The 20,144-nt window shown below is 44.0% G+C and overlaps 1 protein-coding gene across 1 annotated transcript in view; it reads right to left on the reverse strand.

Annotated features, from left to right (window-relative positions):
* The window catches only part of LOC139368712 (protein bassoon-like), a 172,675-nt gene that overhangs the window by 15,586 nt on the left and 136,945 nt on the right, over window positions 1-20,144 (reverse strand). The window contains exon 4 of the mRNA XM_071107995.1: window positions 336-800. Coding sequence (XP_070964096.1) covers window positions 336-800 — 465 coding nt within the window. The remainder of the gene's footprint in view (window positions 1-335; window positions 801-20,144) is intronic.

The raw sequence follows: 20,144 nt of genomic DNA on the forward strand, positions 1-20,144 counted from the left end.
GTACCAATCTTAATGCTTCATATTTCAAGAGAAGCAATGGCTAAAATGAAAAACATTAATTTTCTCTGTGTGGAGTAAATTCGTCAGTGCTCTGGCTGGCGCCTGCTTCATCAGCATTATTTTCTAGACGTCAATAACACGCTGCAGAGGAAGAGGGAAGGCACAGAAAAGATTGGATCCCATTTTCTAATCAATTGCTATACTGTGGCTATAAACTAGCAATACATTATCCCATTTCAAATCCACTGAATGTCCTACAACCAACATCTTGCTTTAATATATAACAACACAGCTTTATCAAAATGAATTTATGGGACACCTAAAAGGTGACTTACATCATATCTTGACTTCTTTATCTCTTTTATTGGTGTGATTGGCTCTCCCTTCTTCTGAGTCGGTTTGGTGTCTATGGCGGGTTCCACCAACTTCTCTGGTTTTGGCGTAGTCTCTTCCGTGGCCTTTGGATGTTTCAGGGGCTCGATTGCAGGTGTAGGTGTGGCCTGGACAGGGGCCTTTGTGTCTCCAGGTTGCTTTGCTGCAGTTGGTTCAAAAGGTCCACTCCCCAGGGCTGTCTGGGGCTTCTGCTGCTGCGGCTGCATCTGTCTCGGCCCTTCCTGCTGCTGATTGGTTAATTTTTGGAAGGGTGGCTGCTGAACAGGCTGCTGACTGGCCAGTGCCTGGTGGCGTGGAGAACCCAATGGTTGGTGCTTTGGAGACGGATGAGATACAGGAGAGGGATCCCGGAGCCCTCCAGACATCAGTCGCTGGGTCTGGCAGTTCAGACAGAGCCATTCTTTCTTCTGCAAAACAAATCAGAAAAACAAGAGAGAGAAAGTGAAGGGGCTACAGAGAGTAGGAACTGAAGAATGTGACAAGAGTAGAACATCACTCCCACATTTCATGTTCATCTCCACTGTGATTCTGTGGATAAGGACAAGAGTGACAACATGACTTCACTGTGATTAATTCTGTGGGTCTCAGAGGAGAAAGTAGTACTGTCTATCGGCAGACTGCTACCAGATCAAGAGATATCACGCTTCTTTCTACAACACATCTGGGGAGCCGGCACACATAGAAATGATGTTCCCATAACAATGGGACTGAGTGGCGGCCCAGGACCACTACTACAGTATACTTCGAGAAGTAAGCCTCTTAAAACTATGAAGCATAAAAGCCTCCCTGCAAGAGCTGCCAAGCTGTTAAATAGTTTATTTCAAGTAGTATTGTTTAGTTTTTCTTTCTCTTAAGTGTGATTAGCAAAGCCACAAATGATATCCCTATTTCTCATTTGCTGGTGGACTCATAACAGCGATTGCTCTTAAGACAGAGAGCAATACTGTGGTCCACTCCTCTATATTGATCTGACCACAGTGCAGACATGTTCTTTTGCCCACACTGAAGACGTCTATACCAGTCCGCTAATACAGGCCCAGTGCACTTCTTTGGTGATAAAAAAACGATGTATTTGAGTGTTTACCAGCATTTGTAACTTGAGTATGATACTTATCTGCACAAAACAGTTAATCTGATAATACTTGTGGAAAATAAAATACTTTTTTGATGTATGTTCAAGTTTCTTGAAATAGGGCCTCTCGAGTGGTGCAGTGGTCTAAGGCACTGCATCACAGTGCTCGCTGTGCCACTAGAGATTCTGGGTTCGATTCCAGGATCTGTCGCAGCCGACCGTGACCCAGAGACCCAGTGGGTGGCGCACAATTGGCCAAGCGTCGTCCGGGTAAGGGGAGGGTTTGGCCGGCAGGCCGGGCGTGTCCTTGTCCCATGGCGCGCTAGCGACTTCTGTGGCAGGCCGGGCATGTCCTTGTCCCATGGCGCGCTAGCGACTTCTGTGGCAGGCCGGGTGCAGTGCAAACTGACACAGTCACCAGGTGTACGGTGTTTCCTCCGACACATTGGTGTGGCTGGTTTCCAAGTGGGCATTGTGTCAAGAAGCAGTGTGTTGTGTTTCAGAGGAGGCACGCCTCTCCCAAGTCTGTACGTGAGTTGCAACAATGAGACAAGACTGTAACTACCAATTGGGTAGAAAATAAATGTATATATATATATATATTTTTTTTTAAGTTTATTGAAGTACTTTGCAAATACAACTTATTTCTATGTGAAAACTGAAAAGGTCTATTCATTATTTCTCATTAGACACTGTTTCCAGAGTAACTGGAGTGCATACATTTTCATACTGATCCCCTGTGGGAATTGAACCCACAACCCTAGCATAGCAAGCACCATGCTCTACCAACTGATCCACATCACATCACAAGCCACTTGATGTTTCAATGTACTCAATTACTGTATTGTGCATAGTTTTTCTTCATGGTGACGGAAAGTCTACTGGTACAAACCTAACTGACCAGCATTTAGGCTACAATGCAGTAATGTACACTTACATTAAGTGGTTTGTAAGGATGGTAAATGAATACTGCACAAAAAGTGATTGTTTTCCATGTGATTTGATCATGAAAAATATGTAATTTGATGTTGATGTTTTGTGTCTTTACCCATAACTTTGCACCTTTTGATGTAAATATTTCAGGACAGGGTTTTGTTCTTTCTGGATTCCATTATAATGACAAACACAGAGAATTGGACAGGGCAACAAATCTTACAATTCCAACTATTGAATCCTGCAAGATACTGTTCTAAATTATTATTTTAAAATTTGCCGAAGCTGATATTTGTCTATTAATATGTTGTTGTTTTTTAAACACTGTTTATTAAGTTTTACACACACACACAGACAGACAAGACAACACAAAGCAATATAAATAATATACTCAACTAGAAAATATAAATAATACATTAAAAAAATAGCTTTAAAGATACCATACTTTAGACAAGTTAAACACATCAGGCAGAAGGCTACAAAGGTTAAAGGGCAATCTATAGTACAGGGACAGAGCAAACACCTCACCATTGTTGCTGTAAACAGTCAAGGGATAGGGGTGGAGAAATGCAACCACTCACAGACAGTCACGGCCACAGACCGACCATCTACTGGATCAAAAATAAAAAGTTTACATTGCTTTAAAATAATAAAAAAAATAATAATCATTTTATGTAGGCGTGAACAAAATGTAAAAATAAAAATAACTGTGAAAAACAAGCTCACACTTCAGTCTCTGCCCGGGCAAGATGAACAAGGCAGGTCACAATCAATAAACACATCAACCTTAATGCCCCCCCAGACAAAACACAAAGAAAAACTCATCCAACCCTTAAGTCACAGGGGGGTCAAATACAGACTTATTTTGGTTTTAATAGGAGTGCCATCAGAGGATGGACTGTTTAAAGTAAGACCGGAATGGAGCCCAAGCCTCATTAAACAGTTTGGGGTTCCCACGTGAATTGAATTGATTTTTTTCTAGTTTCAGAGAGCACAACACATCTCTCACCCAATATTTATAAGATGGGGGAGCTGCCATCTTCCAGTTCTGTAGTATTAGCCGTCTAGCTAAAAGAGTTGTATAAGCAACAGTGTCCGACTGGATTCTTGACAGGGGGGTACCCATGGGCAGTACTCCAAAAAGGGCTGTAAGGAGAGACGGATCTATAACAGTGTAATATATATCAGAGAATCATTTAAGTATTAATTCCCAGAAACCTGACAGTTTATGACAGCCCCAAAACATATGCAACAGTGTGGCTGGTTCCATTTTACATCTGACACAGGTAGGATCAAAATCAGAGAATATTCTTCAAAGTTTGGCCCCCGACCAGTGGATACGGTGAACCACCTTGAATTGAATGAGGCTGTGTCTAGTGCTAAAAGAGGACGAGTGCACCCTGTACAGCACAGATTCCCAGGCGTCTTCCCCAAGTTCCTCCCCCAAATCCTTTTCCCATCGAGTCTTTAAAGGCACCAAAGAAGGGTTCTGTAAGTCATGAATGATTGCATATACATCTGATATTGCACCCCTAGGAAGCTTGTTCAGCTCCAGGATGCTCTCTATAGCTGTATTCGTAGGCCTATGGGGAAATTCAGGTGTGTTAGCTCTGACAAAGTTCCTAGTCTGGAGATAGCGGAAAAAGTGGGATTGGGGAGGTTGAACTTTTCCTGCAGCTGAGCAAAAGAGGCAAATGTATCATCAAAGAATAATTGGGCTAGTGAGGAGAGGCCTAGTGAGTGCCAGTTGCCAAAAGCCCCATCATTCAAAGATGGAGGAAATAAAATGTTCTGATTGATTGGGCCTGATAGAGAAAAGCCTCAGAGGCTAAAGGCTAAACGGAACTGATTCCAAATTTTAAGAGACTGCTTTACAATTGGGTTGACACACCTTTTGCCTAGTGACACTGGGAGAGACGAGCACAACACAGTGGAAAGTGCAGCAGGTTTACACGATTCAGACTCCATCTGGACCCAGAGTGGTTTAGGGCCAGTAGGATCAGTCTGCAGCCAGTACAGAAGGGCTCTGAAATTTGCAGCTCAATAGTATGTCTGAAAATTTGGTAGAGCTAAACCCCCCAATAATTTAGGCTTCTGTAAATGTTTTTATTAATGTATGTTTTTAATTCAGATTTTTCAATCCCCTTACTCCGCCCCCCCACCCCCTCTTGTATGTAGTGCATTATACATCTGCATATACTGTAGACTACTAAATCCCCCTCTCTTTCTACTGTATGTAGCGCAGCAAGCAGCCCCCCCCCTGCCCCTCTCAAGTTGGAAGGGAGCTATTTTTACCCAGGGTTCCATTGTTCTGCTCTAGCGCACACTTTCATCCCCTCCCCAGTTCTACTGCCACTACTGCTGCTTCTCCAGACCAGGCAGCACTACACTACCCTTCACTACACTACACTACACTACTCTACACTCTACCTTACACTACACTACAGTACAATACACCAGACTACACTACTATACCCTACACTACACTACTCTACACTACCCTACACTACTCTACTCTACCCTACTCCACCTACACTACACTACTCTACGCTACCCTACACTACTCTACCCTACACTACACTACCCTACACTACTCTACCCTACACTACTCTACCCTACACTACCCTACACTACTCTACCCTACACTACACTACACTACCCTACACTACACTGCACTACACTACCCTACACTACTCTACCCTACACTACACCGCACTACACTACTATACCCTACACTACACTACTCTACCCTACACTACACTACTATACCCTACACTACACTACTCTACACTACCCTCCAATACTCTAACCTACTCTACCCTACACTACCCTACACTATCCTACCCTACCCTACACTAGGCCTACACTATACTACACTACACTACTCTACACTACCCTACACTACTCTACCCTACACCACACTACACAACCCTACACTACTCTACTCTACCCTACACCACACTACACTGCTCTACACTACACTACACCACATTACACTACCCTACTCCACCCTACACTACTCTACCCTACACTACACTGCACTACACTACTCTACCTACACTACACTACTCTACACTACCCTACACTACTCTACTCTACCCTACTCCACCCTACACTACCCTGCACTGCCCTACCCTACACTACACTAGGCCTACACTATACTATACTACACTACACTACTCTACTCTACACTACCCTACACTACTCTACCCTACACCACACTACACTACCCTACACTACTCTACTCTACCCTACACCACACTACACTGCTCTACACTACAGCACACTACACTACCCTACCCTACGCCACACTACCCTAATCTACACTACACTACACTGCACTACACTGCACTACACTACCCTACACTACACTAGGGCTACACAATACTACACTACACTATAGCACACTCTCTGTCACTACAAAACACTACACAACAGTACAGCAAACTATATTACACTATAGCACACTACACTACACTAGGCCTACACTACACTATAATACTCTACACTACCCTACCCTACACTCCACTACAGCACAATACACTGCAGTATCTTACACTCCACTACAGCACACCACACCACACTAGGCCTACACTACACTATAATACTCTACACTACCCTACACTTCACTACAGCACAGTACACTACACTACAGTACACTACATCACATCACACCACACCACACTACAAGACACTGCACTACGGCACACTACACTACACTAAAGCACACTACACTACAATCCATTACAGTACACTACAATCCACCACAGTACACTACATCACATCACACCACACTACAAGACACTACACGACAGCACATTACACTACACTAAAGCACACTACACTACATTGCAATCCACTACACTATACTACAGCAGACTACACTACAATCCACTACACTACCCTACACTACAGCAGACTACACTGCAATCCACTACACTACACTACAGCACACCACACTACAGCTCACTACACTACAGCACACTAATAGACACTATACTACACTAAAATCCACTACACTAAACTACAGCACAACACTATACACTACAGCACAATACACTACACTACCCTACACTCCACTACAGCACAATCCGCTACACTACACTCCCCTACAGCACACTACACTACACTACAGTACAATACACTACACAACAGCAAAACACAATACACTACACTACAGCATAATACACTACAACACACTACAGTACAACACACTACACTATACTACACTACAGTACAACACACTACACTACAGCACACTACACTACACTAGGCCTACACTACACTATAATACTCTACACTACCCTACCCTACACTCCACTACAGCACACTACACTGCAGTATCTTACACTCCACTACAGCACACTACACCACACTAGGCCTACACTACACTATAATACTCTACACTACCCTACACTTCACTACAGCACAATACACTACAGTACACTACACCACACCACACTACAAGACACTGTACTACGGCACACTACACTACACTAAAGCACACTACACTACAATCAACTACAGTACACTACAATCCACCACAGTACATTACATCACACCACACTACACTACACTACAGCACACTACACTACACTAAAGAACACTACACGACAGCACATTGCACTACACTAAAGCACACTACACTACATTGCAATCCACTACACTATACTACAGCAGACTACACTACAATCCACTACACTACCCTACACTACAGCAGACTACATTGCAATCCACTACACTACACTACAGCACATTACACTACACTACAGCTCACTACACTACAGCACACTAATAGACACTATACTACACTAAAATCCACTACACTAAACTACAGCACAACACTATACACTACAGCACAATACACTACACTACCCTACACTCCACTACAGCACAATCCGCTACACTACACTCCCCTACAGCACACTACACTACACTACAGTACAATACACTACACAAAAGCAAAACACAATACACTACACTACAGCACAATACACTATACTACACTACAGTACAACACACTACACTCCACTACAACACAATACACTATACTACACTACAGTACAACACACTACACTACAGCACACTACACTACACTACAGCACACTACACTACCCTACACTCCACTACAGCATAATACAATACACTACACTACCCTACATTCCACTGCAGCACAATACACTACACTACAGCACACTACATACTACACTACAATCAACTACACTACACTGCAGCATACTACACTAGAGCTCACTGCACTACAGCACACTACACTACACTACAGCACACTACACAACAGCACACTACACGACAATCCACTACACTACAGCACAATGCCACAAAATGGAGGAACAGTCAGCACAGGGTCGACCAGAGGAAGAAGAAGAGAACCGGAGAGGCCCAACGGGCAAAGACGAAGAGAAGGAAGAGAAGGAATGACAGAAAAGATGGGAGAGAAGTGGTGGAGGGTGAGGAGAAAGGACAAAATAGAGCAAGAGTGATGAGAAGAATAAAGGAAGATGGACAGACAAAGAAGAAGGAAGAAATGAGGGAGATGGGCCCTAGTCAAAAGTAGTGCACTATTGGGAATATGGTGCCATTTGGGACGCAACCTAGAAAGTAAATCAGAGTCTTATGACAGAGGAAGTAAAATCCCAGTGGGATTGCTTCCTTCTACCCAGCCAAGCTCTTGATTAACCTCTTGATGAGCCTCTCAGAGCCAGAGTGAGTTATTGACTTCCATCCACACTGCCTCTCCACTCCGTGGTAGGTAACCACGGCCCAGTTCCCCATAGCTACTGTACCACAATCCGTCAAACCTCATCTGCTAGAAGCACGTCCTCCATCCCATTGACACGACTACTCATTATCAATCCCCCTGTCGAGCACAATTGTAAAGTGGACCAAAGCAGAGTGTAGAGGGTCTCATGCGGTGTTACAGTGATGCAGAACCCATCTCTTCATGTGTCCCCCTCCTCTGCGCCCCTCCCTCTGTCCTATATCCCTGTAAATGCTCACCTGGGATATAGTTACATGGCTATCTGGGCTAGTTATCAGCTAGCGTTGCCTGCTACTAGAGGCAGCTTCAGTGGACCAGCTCCAGAGGACCGGTCCCTGAGTGGCCTGCTGGTCTCTGGGAGGGAGGAAGGCAGGGAGGAATGAAATGAAGGAAGGAAGGAACGAGGGAGAGAGGGAGATCCATAGAGAGGAACAGTGGAACAGCCCTATGCATATTAGAGCTGGAAAGCCATTTCGCAGATCACTGCTCCTCCCTCTCCTGCTCTCTCTCTCCTGCCATGCTAGGGTTTAAGGCTACCTCCTTCGACATCTCTCTCTAGCTCTCCTTCTCTCTCTCTTCTCCTCTATCCTTTTCCCTAAAAGCCCCATTCCCTTTTGGCTCATTTTCTATTCCTGCCTTTCCACCGGATTTGTTCACCCTCTCTCAATCGCTCTCCTATTTTTATTATCCTCTACTTCCCAATTTCAATTCTATTGTTCATTTCTCTTCTTCAGATTTTCTCTTTTCTTCCTTTCCTCTCTAATGCTCTCTTCACCTATATTAACTTGGCCATCCACAGTGCAATATCCTCGACACAACTACCGTTGAAATGCACCACTTGAACTTGATCTTATGAAGACTTGTCAGAGAAAGGAGGTGAAAGAGACTGTCTTTGTAATCACTGGTGGTGGTAACCCAAGGTGAGGGCAGTGTTTCTGATCCTAGAGAAAGGAGGATTTGTGTCTGTTCACACAGCTGGGAGAGAGAAACGGTAGAACTCCACAAGGCCCTATAAACGTAATGCCGTACGAAAGGAACGCACCCACCCACACACCTCTCCTTTACCCTCAATCTTTATTTTTTGCTCTTACTCTCTCACCCCTGTTTGCTCTTTTTCTCACACACTCACTCTCTCTTCTGTTAAGGGTTAAAGTGTCACTAATGCAGTTAGCCACAAAGAGCTTGTCTTCCCACTACAGTGGTTGACTGAGACTTCAGAACTGTCTGCCTGTGACCCGCTTCATTGAGTAGTGGGTGTCTATGGTCCTGAGAGAGGAACAAAAATATACACTTCTGATCTGGCACCATGACTCTACTGTGTTCTCTATAGTTAAGACACGGAGTAGGACTATGAATGTGTTTCCATGCCAAGCAGAGAATAAATCATTTTCTCTCATATCGGTGGCCTATGCTCTGTCTCTCAGTCCTCTTGAGTATGTAATACCATAGTGAGAGTTAAGTCAGTGTGTAAGTTAGGTTAGAAAAGGGCTCAAACTATCTTATTTGCTTGGTACATACACCTCAAATAAGAAAAGACCCAGCATTTCTATAGTGGTGTAAAGTTCTATAATGTGGATAAGGAGCAATGGCAGGTCTCTTTGAAGTGAGAGAGAGAGAGAGGAGAGGGAGAGAGTTGAGTGGGAAAGGGGGAGAGAGAGAGAGAGAGAGCGAGAGAGAGAGAGAGAGAGAGAGGAGAGGGAGAGAGTTGAGTGGGAGAGGGGGAGAGAGAGAGAGAGAGAGAGAGAGAGAGAGAGAGAGAGAGGAGAGGGAGAGAGTTGAGTGGGAAAGGGGGAGAGAGAGAGAGAGCGAGAGAGAGAGAGAGAGAGAGAGAGAGAGAGAGGAGAGGGAGAGAGTTGAGTGGGAGAGGGGGAGAGAGAGAGAGAGAGAGAGAGAGAGAGAGAGAGAGGAGAGGGAGAGAGTTGAGTGGGAAAGGGGGAGAGAGAGAGAGAGAGCGAGAGAGAGAGAGAGAGAGAGAGAGAGAGAGAGGAGAGGGAGAGAGAGAGAGAGAGCGATGAATAGTAAGGAATTATGAGGAAATACATGAGAGAAACAAACTGCATGGGAAATGTAGAGTACTTGACCTTCAGCTATTGTCTCTGTATGAATTATGATATACAAAAACAGTGTATTGTTATCTGGTTCAAGGGTAATGACAGACCACAAATACATGTATATTTGTTCAATAGTTTCCCAAAGAACCCAAAGATAACCCCTAGTCACTCTTAAACTGTCTTGTCATCATTATCAGGCAATTTGACTAGGAAAGAGAGGAGGTACAAAATGACAACCTGGCTGCTGGCACAAACACAGACAGCAACATTAAGGTATTTTGTCATTGGTTTGTTCCAAAAATGTTCCTTTATATGTAAATACACTCAGAGTAGACGAGGAGAAGAGATATATTACATTTGGTTAAGATAAGCAAAAAGTGAAGGAAAATCTGAGCCCTGTGAATGTACTGTGAATGTACTGTGAATGTGAAGTTGTGAGCTACGTAGTGCTGGAGGTAAAGTAAGTGTTTACCCAACACGGTTATCAGGGTCACCAGGAGAATTGTGATGTCACATAACTCTGCCGTGTAGATATTACCAGTGGGTGTCATGTTTTGTGTTGCTCAGCACAGCTTCATAAAAGTTGAATGACCCTCACATGACCATGTAGTGTACAGCAGTACCCACACACACTCCCTCGCAGTACCCACACACACTCCCTCGCAGTACCCACACACACTCCCTTGGGTCCTTGCTCTGTCTGCTCTGTCTTCATCCTTTGACTGGTCACAATATAAAGTGTACGACACGTCTTGTAGGCCTTCTGTTGGAGGAGAGTTGCCAGCAGCGACATGGGAGAAACTTAATCTCCCTCCCTCCCTCCCTCCCTCCCTCCCTCCCTCCCTCCCTCCCTCCCTCCCTCCCTCCCTCCCTCCCTCCCTCCCTCCCTCCCTCCATCTCCTCTCCCCTCTCCCCTCCCTACACTGCACTCCATCAAAGGGTTTAGCTGAGGCCAGCAGATCTGTACCGAAGCACAGCGCTGCTGCTAGAGCTGATACTGGACACCACCATTTCATGATTCATCACATTTGTACAGCTGCTCTCATCAGACCTTAGAAGCATTAGTCACAGAGAATAGAGAGAGATAGAGAGAGAGAGAGAGAGAGAGAGAGAGAGAGAGAAACCCTAAACTCCCATATCTACTGGGTGAAATTCCACAGTGTGCCATCACAGCAGCAAGATTTGTGACCTGTTGCCACAAGAAAAGGGCAACCAGTGAAGAAAAAACACCATTGTAAATACAACCCATATTTATGCTTATTTATTTTCCCTTGTGTACCCTTAACCATTTGTACATCGTTGCAACACTGTACATATACATAATATGACATTTGTAATGTCTTTATTGTTTTGAAACTTCTGTATGTGTAATGTTTGCTGTTAATTTTTATTGTTTATTTCACTTTTGTATATGATCTACCTCAAATGCTTTGGCAATGTTAACACGTTTCCCATGCCAATAAAGCCCCTTGAATTGAATTGAATTGAGAGAGAGAGACAGGAAGAGAGAGGAAGAGATGCAGGAGACTTAGAGGAAGTTGGTACAGCAAAGAAGTGGTAACCACAGATGGTGCCAGACAGTGAGAGTGAGAATGAGGGTGTGAAAGAGAGATAAAAAGAGAGGATTACACACTAATGACACAGTAAAGCTCCAGCTGTGGAAGGAAACTAAACCACATGCGACGGCCATGATAGACCAGAACTCAGTCTGGAAAGCTATACCCTGACAACATGGGATGTCTGATGCTAAATACTGCACATACACACGCATGCTGTAAAGACACACAGGTCCAGAGACTGATGCTAGCCCAACATTGCTGTACTGTAATGCTGATAGACTTGAGGCAGCCCAGCCAGGGAGACTAGTGTGCTCTGAGCCTGCTGGTCCATGAGACTGACTAGCCCACAAGGAGGAGACACAGGATGTGTCGCAAATGGCACCCTACTCCTTATATAGTGCAAAGAGTCCTATGTAAAAAAAAGAAGTAGTGCACTACATAGGGAACCATTTGAGACTCACCCACAAAATAAAATGCAGAGGGATTTATGGAATTTCAGAGACAGCGTGTAATCTTAATCCTGTTGCCAGCATCAGGCAGCTGGAGAGACGAGAACAGGGTGTCGATGACGTCCCTAGCCCCCCTCTCGCCCCTCTCTCGCACCCCTCTCGCACCCCTCCCGCCACTCCACAGTGACAAATGACTGGATCAGGAGCGAAGGATTTCATCCAACACCTCCTTCCCCTCCTGGAGGGAAAGGGAGGAACAGAGGGAGAGAGAGGGAGGGAGGGAGGGGTGTAACAGTCTGTTGTGACAACATGTATACCGTATGTAGAGGCTTGTTCTAATCATTTGTGAAACATCAGCAAAACCATACAACAACCAAATCATGGTAATTCAATCTAAAAGCACTACTATTCCATGCAAGCCAAAGAGGAACAGGGGAAGTAATAACAAAAGACTGTGGCTGTGTCTGAAATTGCACCCTATTACTTAGTGCACTACTTATGAGCAGGGACCTGGTCAAAAGTAGTGCACCATATAGGGAATAGGACGTGATTTGGGATCGACACAGTAGCCTATCTGCAGCGCCGAGGCAGCATGGTGACTGAGGTGAGACAGAAGACATGTCGTCCTGGACAGAAATAGTGAATAATCCTCCTTGAAGTTCAACCACAATTGCCGAACAACAACTCCTTCCTTCTCTCTTATCTCCCACTTCCCTTCTTCCGGAAAAACTAGATTTTTCAATTAACCTTACCACAACACACACACATACATCAATACCAGTATTACAGTGTTATCAGCAAGGCTGCAAGACTGTTTTTCTGATTTATACAGTGCCTTCAGAAAGTATTCATACCCATTGACTTATTCCACATTTTGTTGTGTTACAGCCTGAATTCTAAATTAAGTTAAATATTAAATGTGTTTTTCTCCCCCACCCCATACCCCATCAAGACAAAGTCAAAACATGTTTTTAGAAATGTTTGCAAAATTGTTGAAAATCTAAAACAGAAATACACTACATGACCAAAAGTATGTGGACACCTGCTCGTCGAACATCTCATTCCAAAATCATGGACATTAATATGGAGTTGGTCCCCCCCTTTGCTGCTATAACAGCCTCCATTTGTCTGGGAAGGCTTCCCACTAGATGTTGGAACATTGCTGCGAGGCTTGCTTCCATTCAGCAACAAGAACATTAGTGAGGTCGGGCACTGATCTTGGGCAATTAGGCATGGCTCGCATTCGGCATTCTAATTAATCCCAAAAGTTTTCGATGGGGTTGAGGTCAAGAATCTGTGCAGGTCAGTCAAGTTCTTCCACACGGATCTCGAAACAAACCATTTCTGTATGGACCTCGCTTTATGCACAGCGGCATTGTCATGCTGAAACAGAAAGGGCCTTCCCCGAACTGCAAGGAAGAATGGAAGAAAATCCCTAAATAGACATACCTACGACGACTCAAAGCTGATATAGACATACCTACGACGACTCAAAGCTGATATAGACATAGACACGACGACTCAAAGCTGATATAGACATACCTACGACGACTCAAAGTTGATATAGACATAGACACGACGACTCAAAGCTGATATAGACATACCTACGACGACTCAAAGCTGATATAGACATACCTACGACGACTCAAAGCTGATATAGACATAGACACTACGACTCAAAGCTGATATAGACATACCTACGACGACTCAAAGCTGATATAGACATAGACACGACGACTCAAAGCTGATATAGACATAGACACGACGACTCAAAGCTGATATAGACATAGACACGACGACTCAAAGCTGATATAGACATAGACACGACGACTCAAAGCTGATATAGACATAGACACGACGACTCAAAGCTGATATAGACAAAGACACGACGACTCAAAGCTGATATAGACATAGACACGACGACTCAAAGCTGATATAGACATAGACACGACGACTCAAAGCTGATATAGACATAGACACGACGACTCAAAGCTGTAATCGCTGCCAAAGGTGCTTCTACAAAGTATTGATCCAGGGTTGTGAAGACTTACGTAAATTAATATTTCAGTATTTCTGGCTAATCTGGCTGACTAGTTCAGGAGGTGGTCAGGGATGCACTGTGTGCTGATTTCCCCTCAATCTGGACGTAATCAGGCGACCAAAAGCGCATACAGTAGGTGACGTCATCAGCACTCCTCCCACATGTCATCAGCACTCCTCCCACAAGTTTCCAGAAAATATGTGCTTTGAGACTGAGGCACCTTTTCATAATGACGTTGGAGGAAATACAGTACATTCCTAGTGGGTGAGGAACGTGTTTGCTTGCCTCATCACTTTTAGCCAGCTATGCTAACTAATTTGCAATCCCTTTTGCGTTGCTGGTTAGCTACAGTGATTAGCTGGATAGTTATTTACAGTAATTAGCTAATGCCATCAGTTGTTGTTGTGTTATTATCATACATTACCAAAAGTATGTGGACACCTCCAGATTTGAACATCTCATTTCAAAATCAAGGGCATTAATATGGAGTTGGTCCCCCCTTTGCTGCTATAACAGCATCCACTCTTCTGGGAAGGCTTTCAACAACATTTTGGAACATTGCTGCGGGGACTTGCTCCCATTCAGTCACAAGAGCATTAGTGAGGTCAGTTTGACCTGGCTCATAGTCGGAGTTCCAATTCATCCCAAAGGTGTTCGATGGGGTTGAGGTCAGGGCTTTGTGAAGGCCAGTAAAGTTCTTCCACACTTCCATCTTGACAAACCATTTCCGTATTGACCTCACTTTGGCAACAGCTATGTGGAAAATAGTGTTAGGGGACATCACTGAATTCAAACAGTCATTGCCTGCTCTCTACAACAGTGACAGCGTGGGAGCAGGATGATACAGAATAAATAGAGAGGAACAGCGATGGGGGGAAAGAGTGAATGAGATAGAGAGCGTGTGAGTAAGAAGTGAATATTTAGAAAATGAAAAGGAGAAACAGAGAGAGACTAAGAGGAGTTTATCTGCACCAGGGGAGGTGGCGGTGATGACAGTGTGGATAGACTCAAGAGAGAGCCCAGCCTCCTCTCTCTCCCTCTCCATCCATCCCTCCATCCTGGGAGCAGTAGCAGGTAGTGAGTGGGTGGTGTGCTGCGGGCCGTGTTGCATATCTCAGCGCCACACATGTCTGGCATTAGGACTCCCTTTAATAGGATTCCCCTTAGCCACGGACCACGGCCATCTAAAGCAGGAAGTGACAGCAAAGAGGGGGTTGATCAAAGCCTCAGTGATGCTGTAATGACATTTGTCAAGGAACACGAAATCAAAACTAAAATGTCTTATGTGACAAGCCTAATGAAAGAAGAACAGCAGAATAGAGAGCAAAGAACACCAGGGTCTGTATGTGTCGAACGTTCCAGAGTAGGAGTGCTGATCTAGAATCAGTTTAGCCTTTCAGATAATGAACAAGAATATAAGGACAGGAGGGACCTGATCCTAGGTCAGCAGTCCAACTCTAAGACGCTTGATACACACAGTCGCAAATCTACCAAACTGTGAAGTGCAGAGAAATAGAAAAAGTGAGACTGAAGGACAGGGAGAGAGAGCGAGAGCGAGAGAGAGAGAGCGAGAGAGAGAGACGGGGAGAGAGACAAAGAGAAAAATAAAGAAAAAATGCTTGTGTTTGAGAGAGAGAGAGAGAGAGAGAGAGAGAGAGAGAGACAGAGAGAGAGAGAGAGAGACAGAGAGAGAGAGAGAGAGAGAGAGAGCAATAGAAAGCGAGAGACAGAGAGAGAGGGAGAGAGAGAGAGAGAGAGAGAGAGAGAGAGCAATAGAAAGCAAGAGAGAGAAAAAGGAAGGATATTAGTGTGAGATAGAGTTGGAGGAAGAGAGAAAATATAGTGCCTTCCAAAAATGTACAGTGAATTAGTTCAAAAGTATATAGGGTACCATTTGGGACGCAGACTGTGTTTAAAGAGCACAATTGCTGGACAAAACACAGCAGCAATGCTACTGACATCAAAGTTAGTCCAGTGTTGAGGGCTTTAAATAGCAAAGCACTGAAAGCAAACTGTGGGAACACAGAGGGACATGAGAATGATGTAAGTGGGTGTAAAGTGCTGTTGTGTTGCTCCTCTGGTGTACATTAGCCCAGACAAACCCTAACTCTTAACCTGCCAGCACAAATACACACGCACATTCAGGGGATGTAATCCGTTACATGTAATCTGATTACAAAAAAAAACTAGCTGTGTTCAGTTATGTTACCAGCAAAAATATTGTATTATATATAATTATCAGATTATAGATACTTATGAAAAACTAGATAATTTCTACATTCAATTCAGCAAAAAGGCACACGTTTAAGTTTGTTCCACCTGATGGAGTCTGACCACACATCAGAGGCCACTATCACGACACACCAAATGCATTTGATGGATCCTTTTTCTCTATTACTGAGTTTGAGTAATACAAAAGTTACCTTACTGATTACAATTTTGGACAGGTAACTAGTAACTGCAACAGATTACATTTAGAAAGTAACTACCCAACTCTGAGCACATACACTCAAACATGCACGCATTCACACACACACTCAAAACTGGGATGAACCTACTGGTATGTTAAACTGTGCTTTACTTTAGAGAACTGTGTTTTGGACACAGTGCTGAAAAAACATTTACATCCAGGACTGTATGAGTGACAGACTGAACCAAAACAGCACTATCATCACTATCCACTGACCACACAAAACCACTCACACAGATAAAACAGTGGACATAATCAGGCAAACTGGGGACCTGTCCACACCAACTACCGGGTTTCTACTACCATTTCCGACAACCACCTCTGAATGTTCAGTATATCCAAGCTAGTGCATCCAGATACAGCTTGCAGTTGCGGTCAAGTGCCTGAGTTGGAACACTATGGATAGAATGATTTGCTGAAGGTATGTCATCCTACAACAATTAATTAGTGTGATTAGCTAGAGTTTAGCACTCCCTCCCTGGGATAAGCTAAATACACACACGCATATGCACACTCCCACAGATCTAGCCCAGGAGAGATCCCTGGGAGGAACCCACTGGGCACACAGTGGTTGAATCAACATTGTTTCCACGCCACTGCAATGAAATGACGTTGAACAAACGTGGAATAGACGTTGAATTGACGTCTGTGTCCAGTGGGAAGTAAGGAAGTGTTGTCAGGGAGACAGAGACAAGGCCTTTTATCGTCGGTGCCTTTAATTCTTTATTGATTTCCCCACAAACACACAGGCAAGCCATAACAAACAAGCAACCCCTGCACACGCTGCACTAACAAACAAACCTGCTCGCTAAAGACACCATCTGAAAGGAAAAATAACTTTACATTCAAATGAATGCAATTCACTTTCCACAATTTCTAGGCACTACAACCTAACCTTTATATATTCACAACAAACACATTTTCATTAACACAATGCGCGGTTTGTGTCCTTCAAGCATAATGGATCTACAACCTGTGTGTGTGTATGTGTGTGTTTACAGTATGTGTGTGTGTGTGTGTGTGTGTGTGTGTGTGTGTGTGTGTGTGTGTGTGTGTGTGTGTGTGTGTGTGTGTGTGTGTGTGTGTGTGTGTGTGTGTGTACCTGCATGTGGACAGGTTGCACTATTCTTGACTATTAAACAAACAAAAATTTGACCAACTGGGGACATTTTGTTAGTCCACACGATGTCAAATTCTATTTCTAGGGGGTTTAGGGTTTAGGTTAGATTTAGTGTTAGAATTACGTTAAGGGTTAGGGCTAGGAGCTTGGGTTAGGTTTAGGGTTAGGAGCCAGGGTTAGGGTTAGGGTAATAGTACGGGTTAGGGTTAGGGTTTATGGAAAATACAATTTTGAAAAGGACTGAATTGTGTGTCCCCCACAAGGTTAGATGTACAAGACTGTGTGTGTGTGAGCACATACGTGTGTGTGTGCGTATGTGTGTTTTTGTGTGTGTGTGTGTGTGTCTACACCTGCAGGGAGATGTTTCTGCAGCAATTGACTCAGACACCCACATCCCCCATTACACTGCATCACACTGAGCTCTCAGACTGTCAGCCAATCAGCATGGCTCTCAGGAGCGTGCTCACACTGGGCCTGTGGAATTGTCTATTTGCACTCAGGCAGAGAGGGGGGATTCAGATTATGCATTCTGGTTGGTTAGATTGTGTTTGTGTTTGTGTGTGTGTGTGTGTGTGTGTGTGTGTGTGTGTGTGTGTGTATGTGTGTGTGTGTGTGTGTGTGTGTGTGTGTGTGTGTGTGTGTGTGTGTGTGTGTGTGTGTGTGTGTGTGTGTGTGTGTGTGTGTGTGTGTGTGTGTGTGTGTGTGTGTGAGAAAGAAAGAAAGAGCAGGAGAGAGACTGCTGTTTATAGCTGCTAGGCATAGGAGTTTGGTTGCACCTTAATTGTGGGCGGACGGACTCGTGGTAATGGCTGAAGTGGAATGAGTGGAATGGCATCAAACACATGGTTTCTGCGCATCAGCATCTCTTCAAGAGGCCTCAAGAGGCCTCAAGAGGCTGAAGAAATGTGTCTTGTCACCTAAAACCCTCACAAACTTCTACAGATGCACAATCGAGAGCATCCTGTCGGTATGTATCACCGCCTGGTACGGCAACTGCACCGCCTTCAACCGCAAGGCTCTCTAGAGGGTAGTGCGGTCTACACAACACATCACCAGGGGCAAACTACCTGCCCTCCAGGACACCTACAGCACCCGATATCACAGGAAGGCCAAAAAGATCATCAAGGACAACAACCACCCGAGCCATGGTCTGTTCACCCCGCTATCATCCAGAATGCGAGGTCAGTACAGGTGCATCAAAGCTGGGAACGAGAGACTGAAAAACGGCTTTTATTTCAAGGTCATCAATCAGACTGTTAAACAGCCATCATTAACATAGAGAGGCTGCTTTCAACATACAGACTCAAATCACTGGCCACTTTAATACATGGATTTAATAATGGTATCACTAGTCACTTTAAATAATGCCACTTTAATAATGTTTACATATCCTACATTACTCATCTCATTTGTATATACTGTATTTTATACCATGTATTGCATCTTGCCTATGCTGCACGGCCATGGCATATCCATATATTTATATGTACATATTCTTATTCCATCCCCTTATATTGTGTGTATAAGGTAGTCGTTATGAAATTGTTAGATTACTTGTTAGATATTACTGCATTCTCGGACTAGAAGCACAAGCATTTTGTTACACTCGCATTAACATCTGCTAATTGTATGTGACCAATACAATTTGATTTGGATTGTGAAAACGACGTCAAATTCACAGTATGGCAATAACCTGTGTACACTTGGCGTTACAGTGAATGAGACACTGAGTGAGTCCCAAACGGCACCCTATTCCCTACATAGTGTGCTTCTTTTGACCAGGGCCCACAAGTGTTTAGCTGGCTTTAGCTGTAATCATGGCTGCAAAGGTATCAGCACACTCGGGAGGGATTACACTTTGATCTGAGGGACTGAGGATCTTCAGAAAGCTGCTCAAGAATCATCAGACAATAAGCAGGAATCGTACCGCCATGCCTGCCGAAGAGATGTTACAAATAATCAACTGTTAGCTGTTGAACACAGAAAATGTATTAGAGGAAATCTACTGAGGAAGAAGGGAAATAGTATTTTCTCCCTCTGGGTAGCGAGTCCATTTCTTCTGTGTATTGTGAGAGTGTCGTTTAGAGAGGTGAGGGGCGTTCAGCAGGGCTCTATGTTGTGTTACATAGAACCAACATGCCTTTCTGACATTTAGAATAATAAATCTTGTCAGCTCTACATTTCCAAAAAAAGAGGACCACTGTGCTCTCACTAAAGTTTGATTGGTTCCTAAAACCCATCAATTCAGATAAGCAAAGATCTACATTTCTACCTGCA

Source organism: Oncorhynchus clarkii, chromosome 16, assembly GCF_045791955.1.
Source record: "Oncorhynchus clarkii lewisi isolate Uvic-CL-2024 chromosome 16, UVic_Ocla_1.0, whole genome shotgun sequence".
Taxonomy (NCBI): domain Eukaryota; kingdom Metazoa; phylum Chordata; class Actinopteri; order Salmoniformes; family Salmonidae; genus Oncorhynchus; species Oncorhynchus clarkii.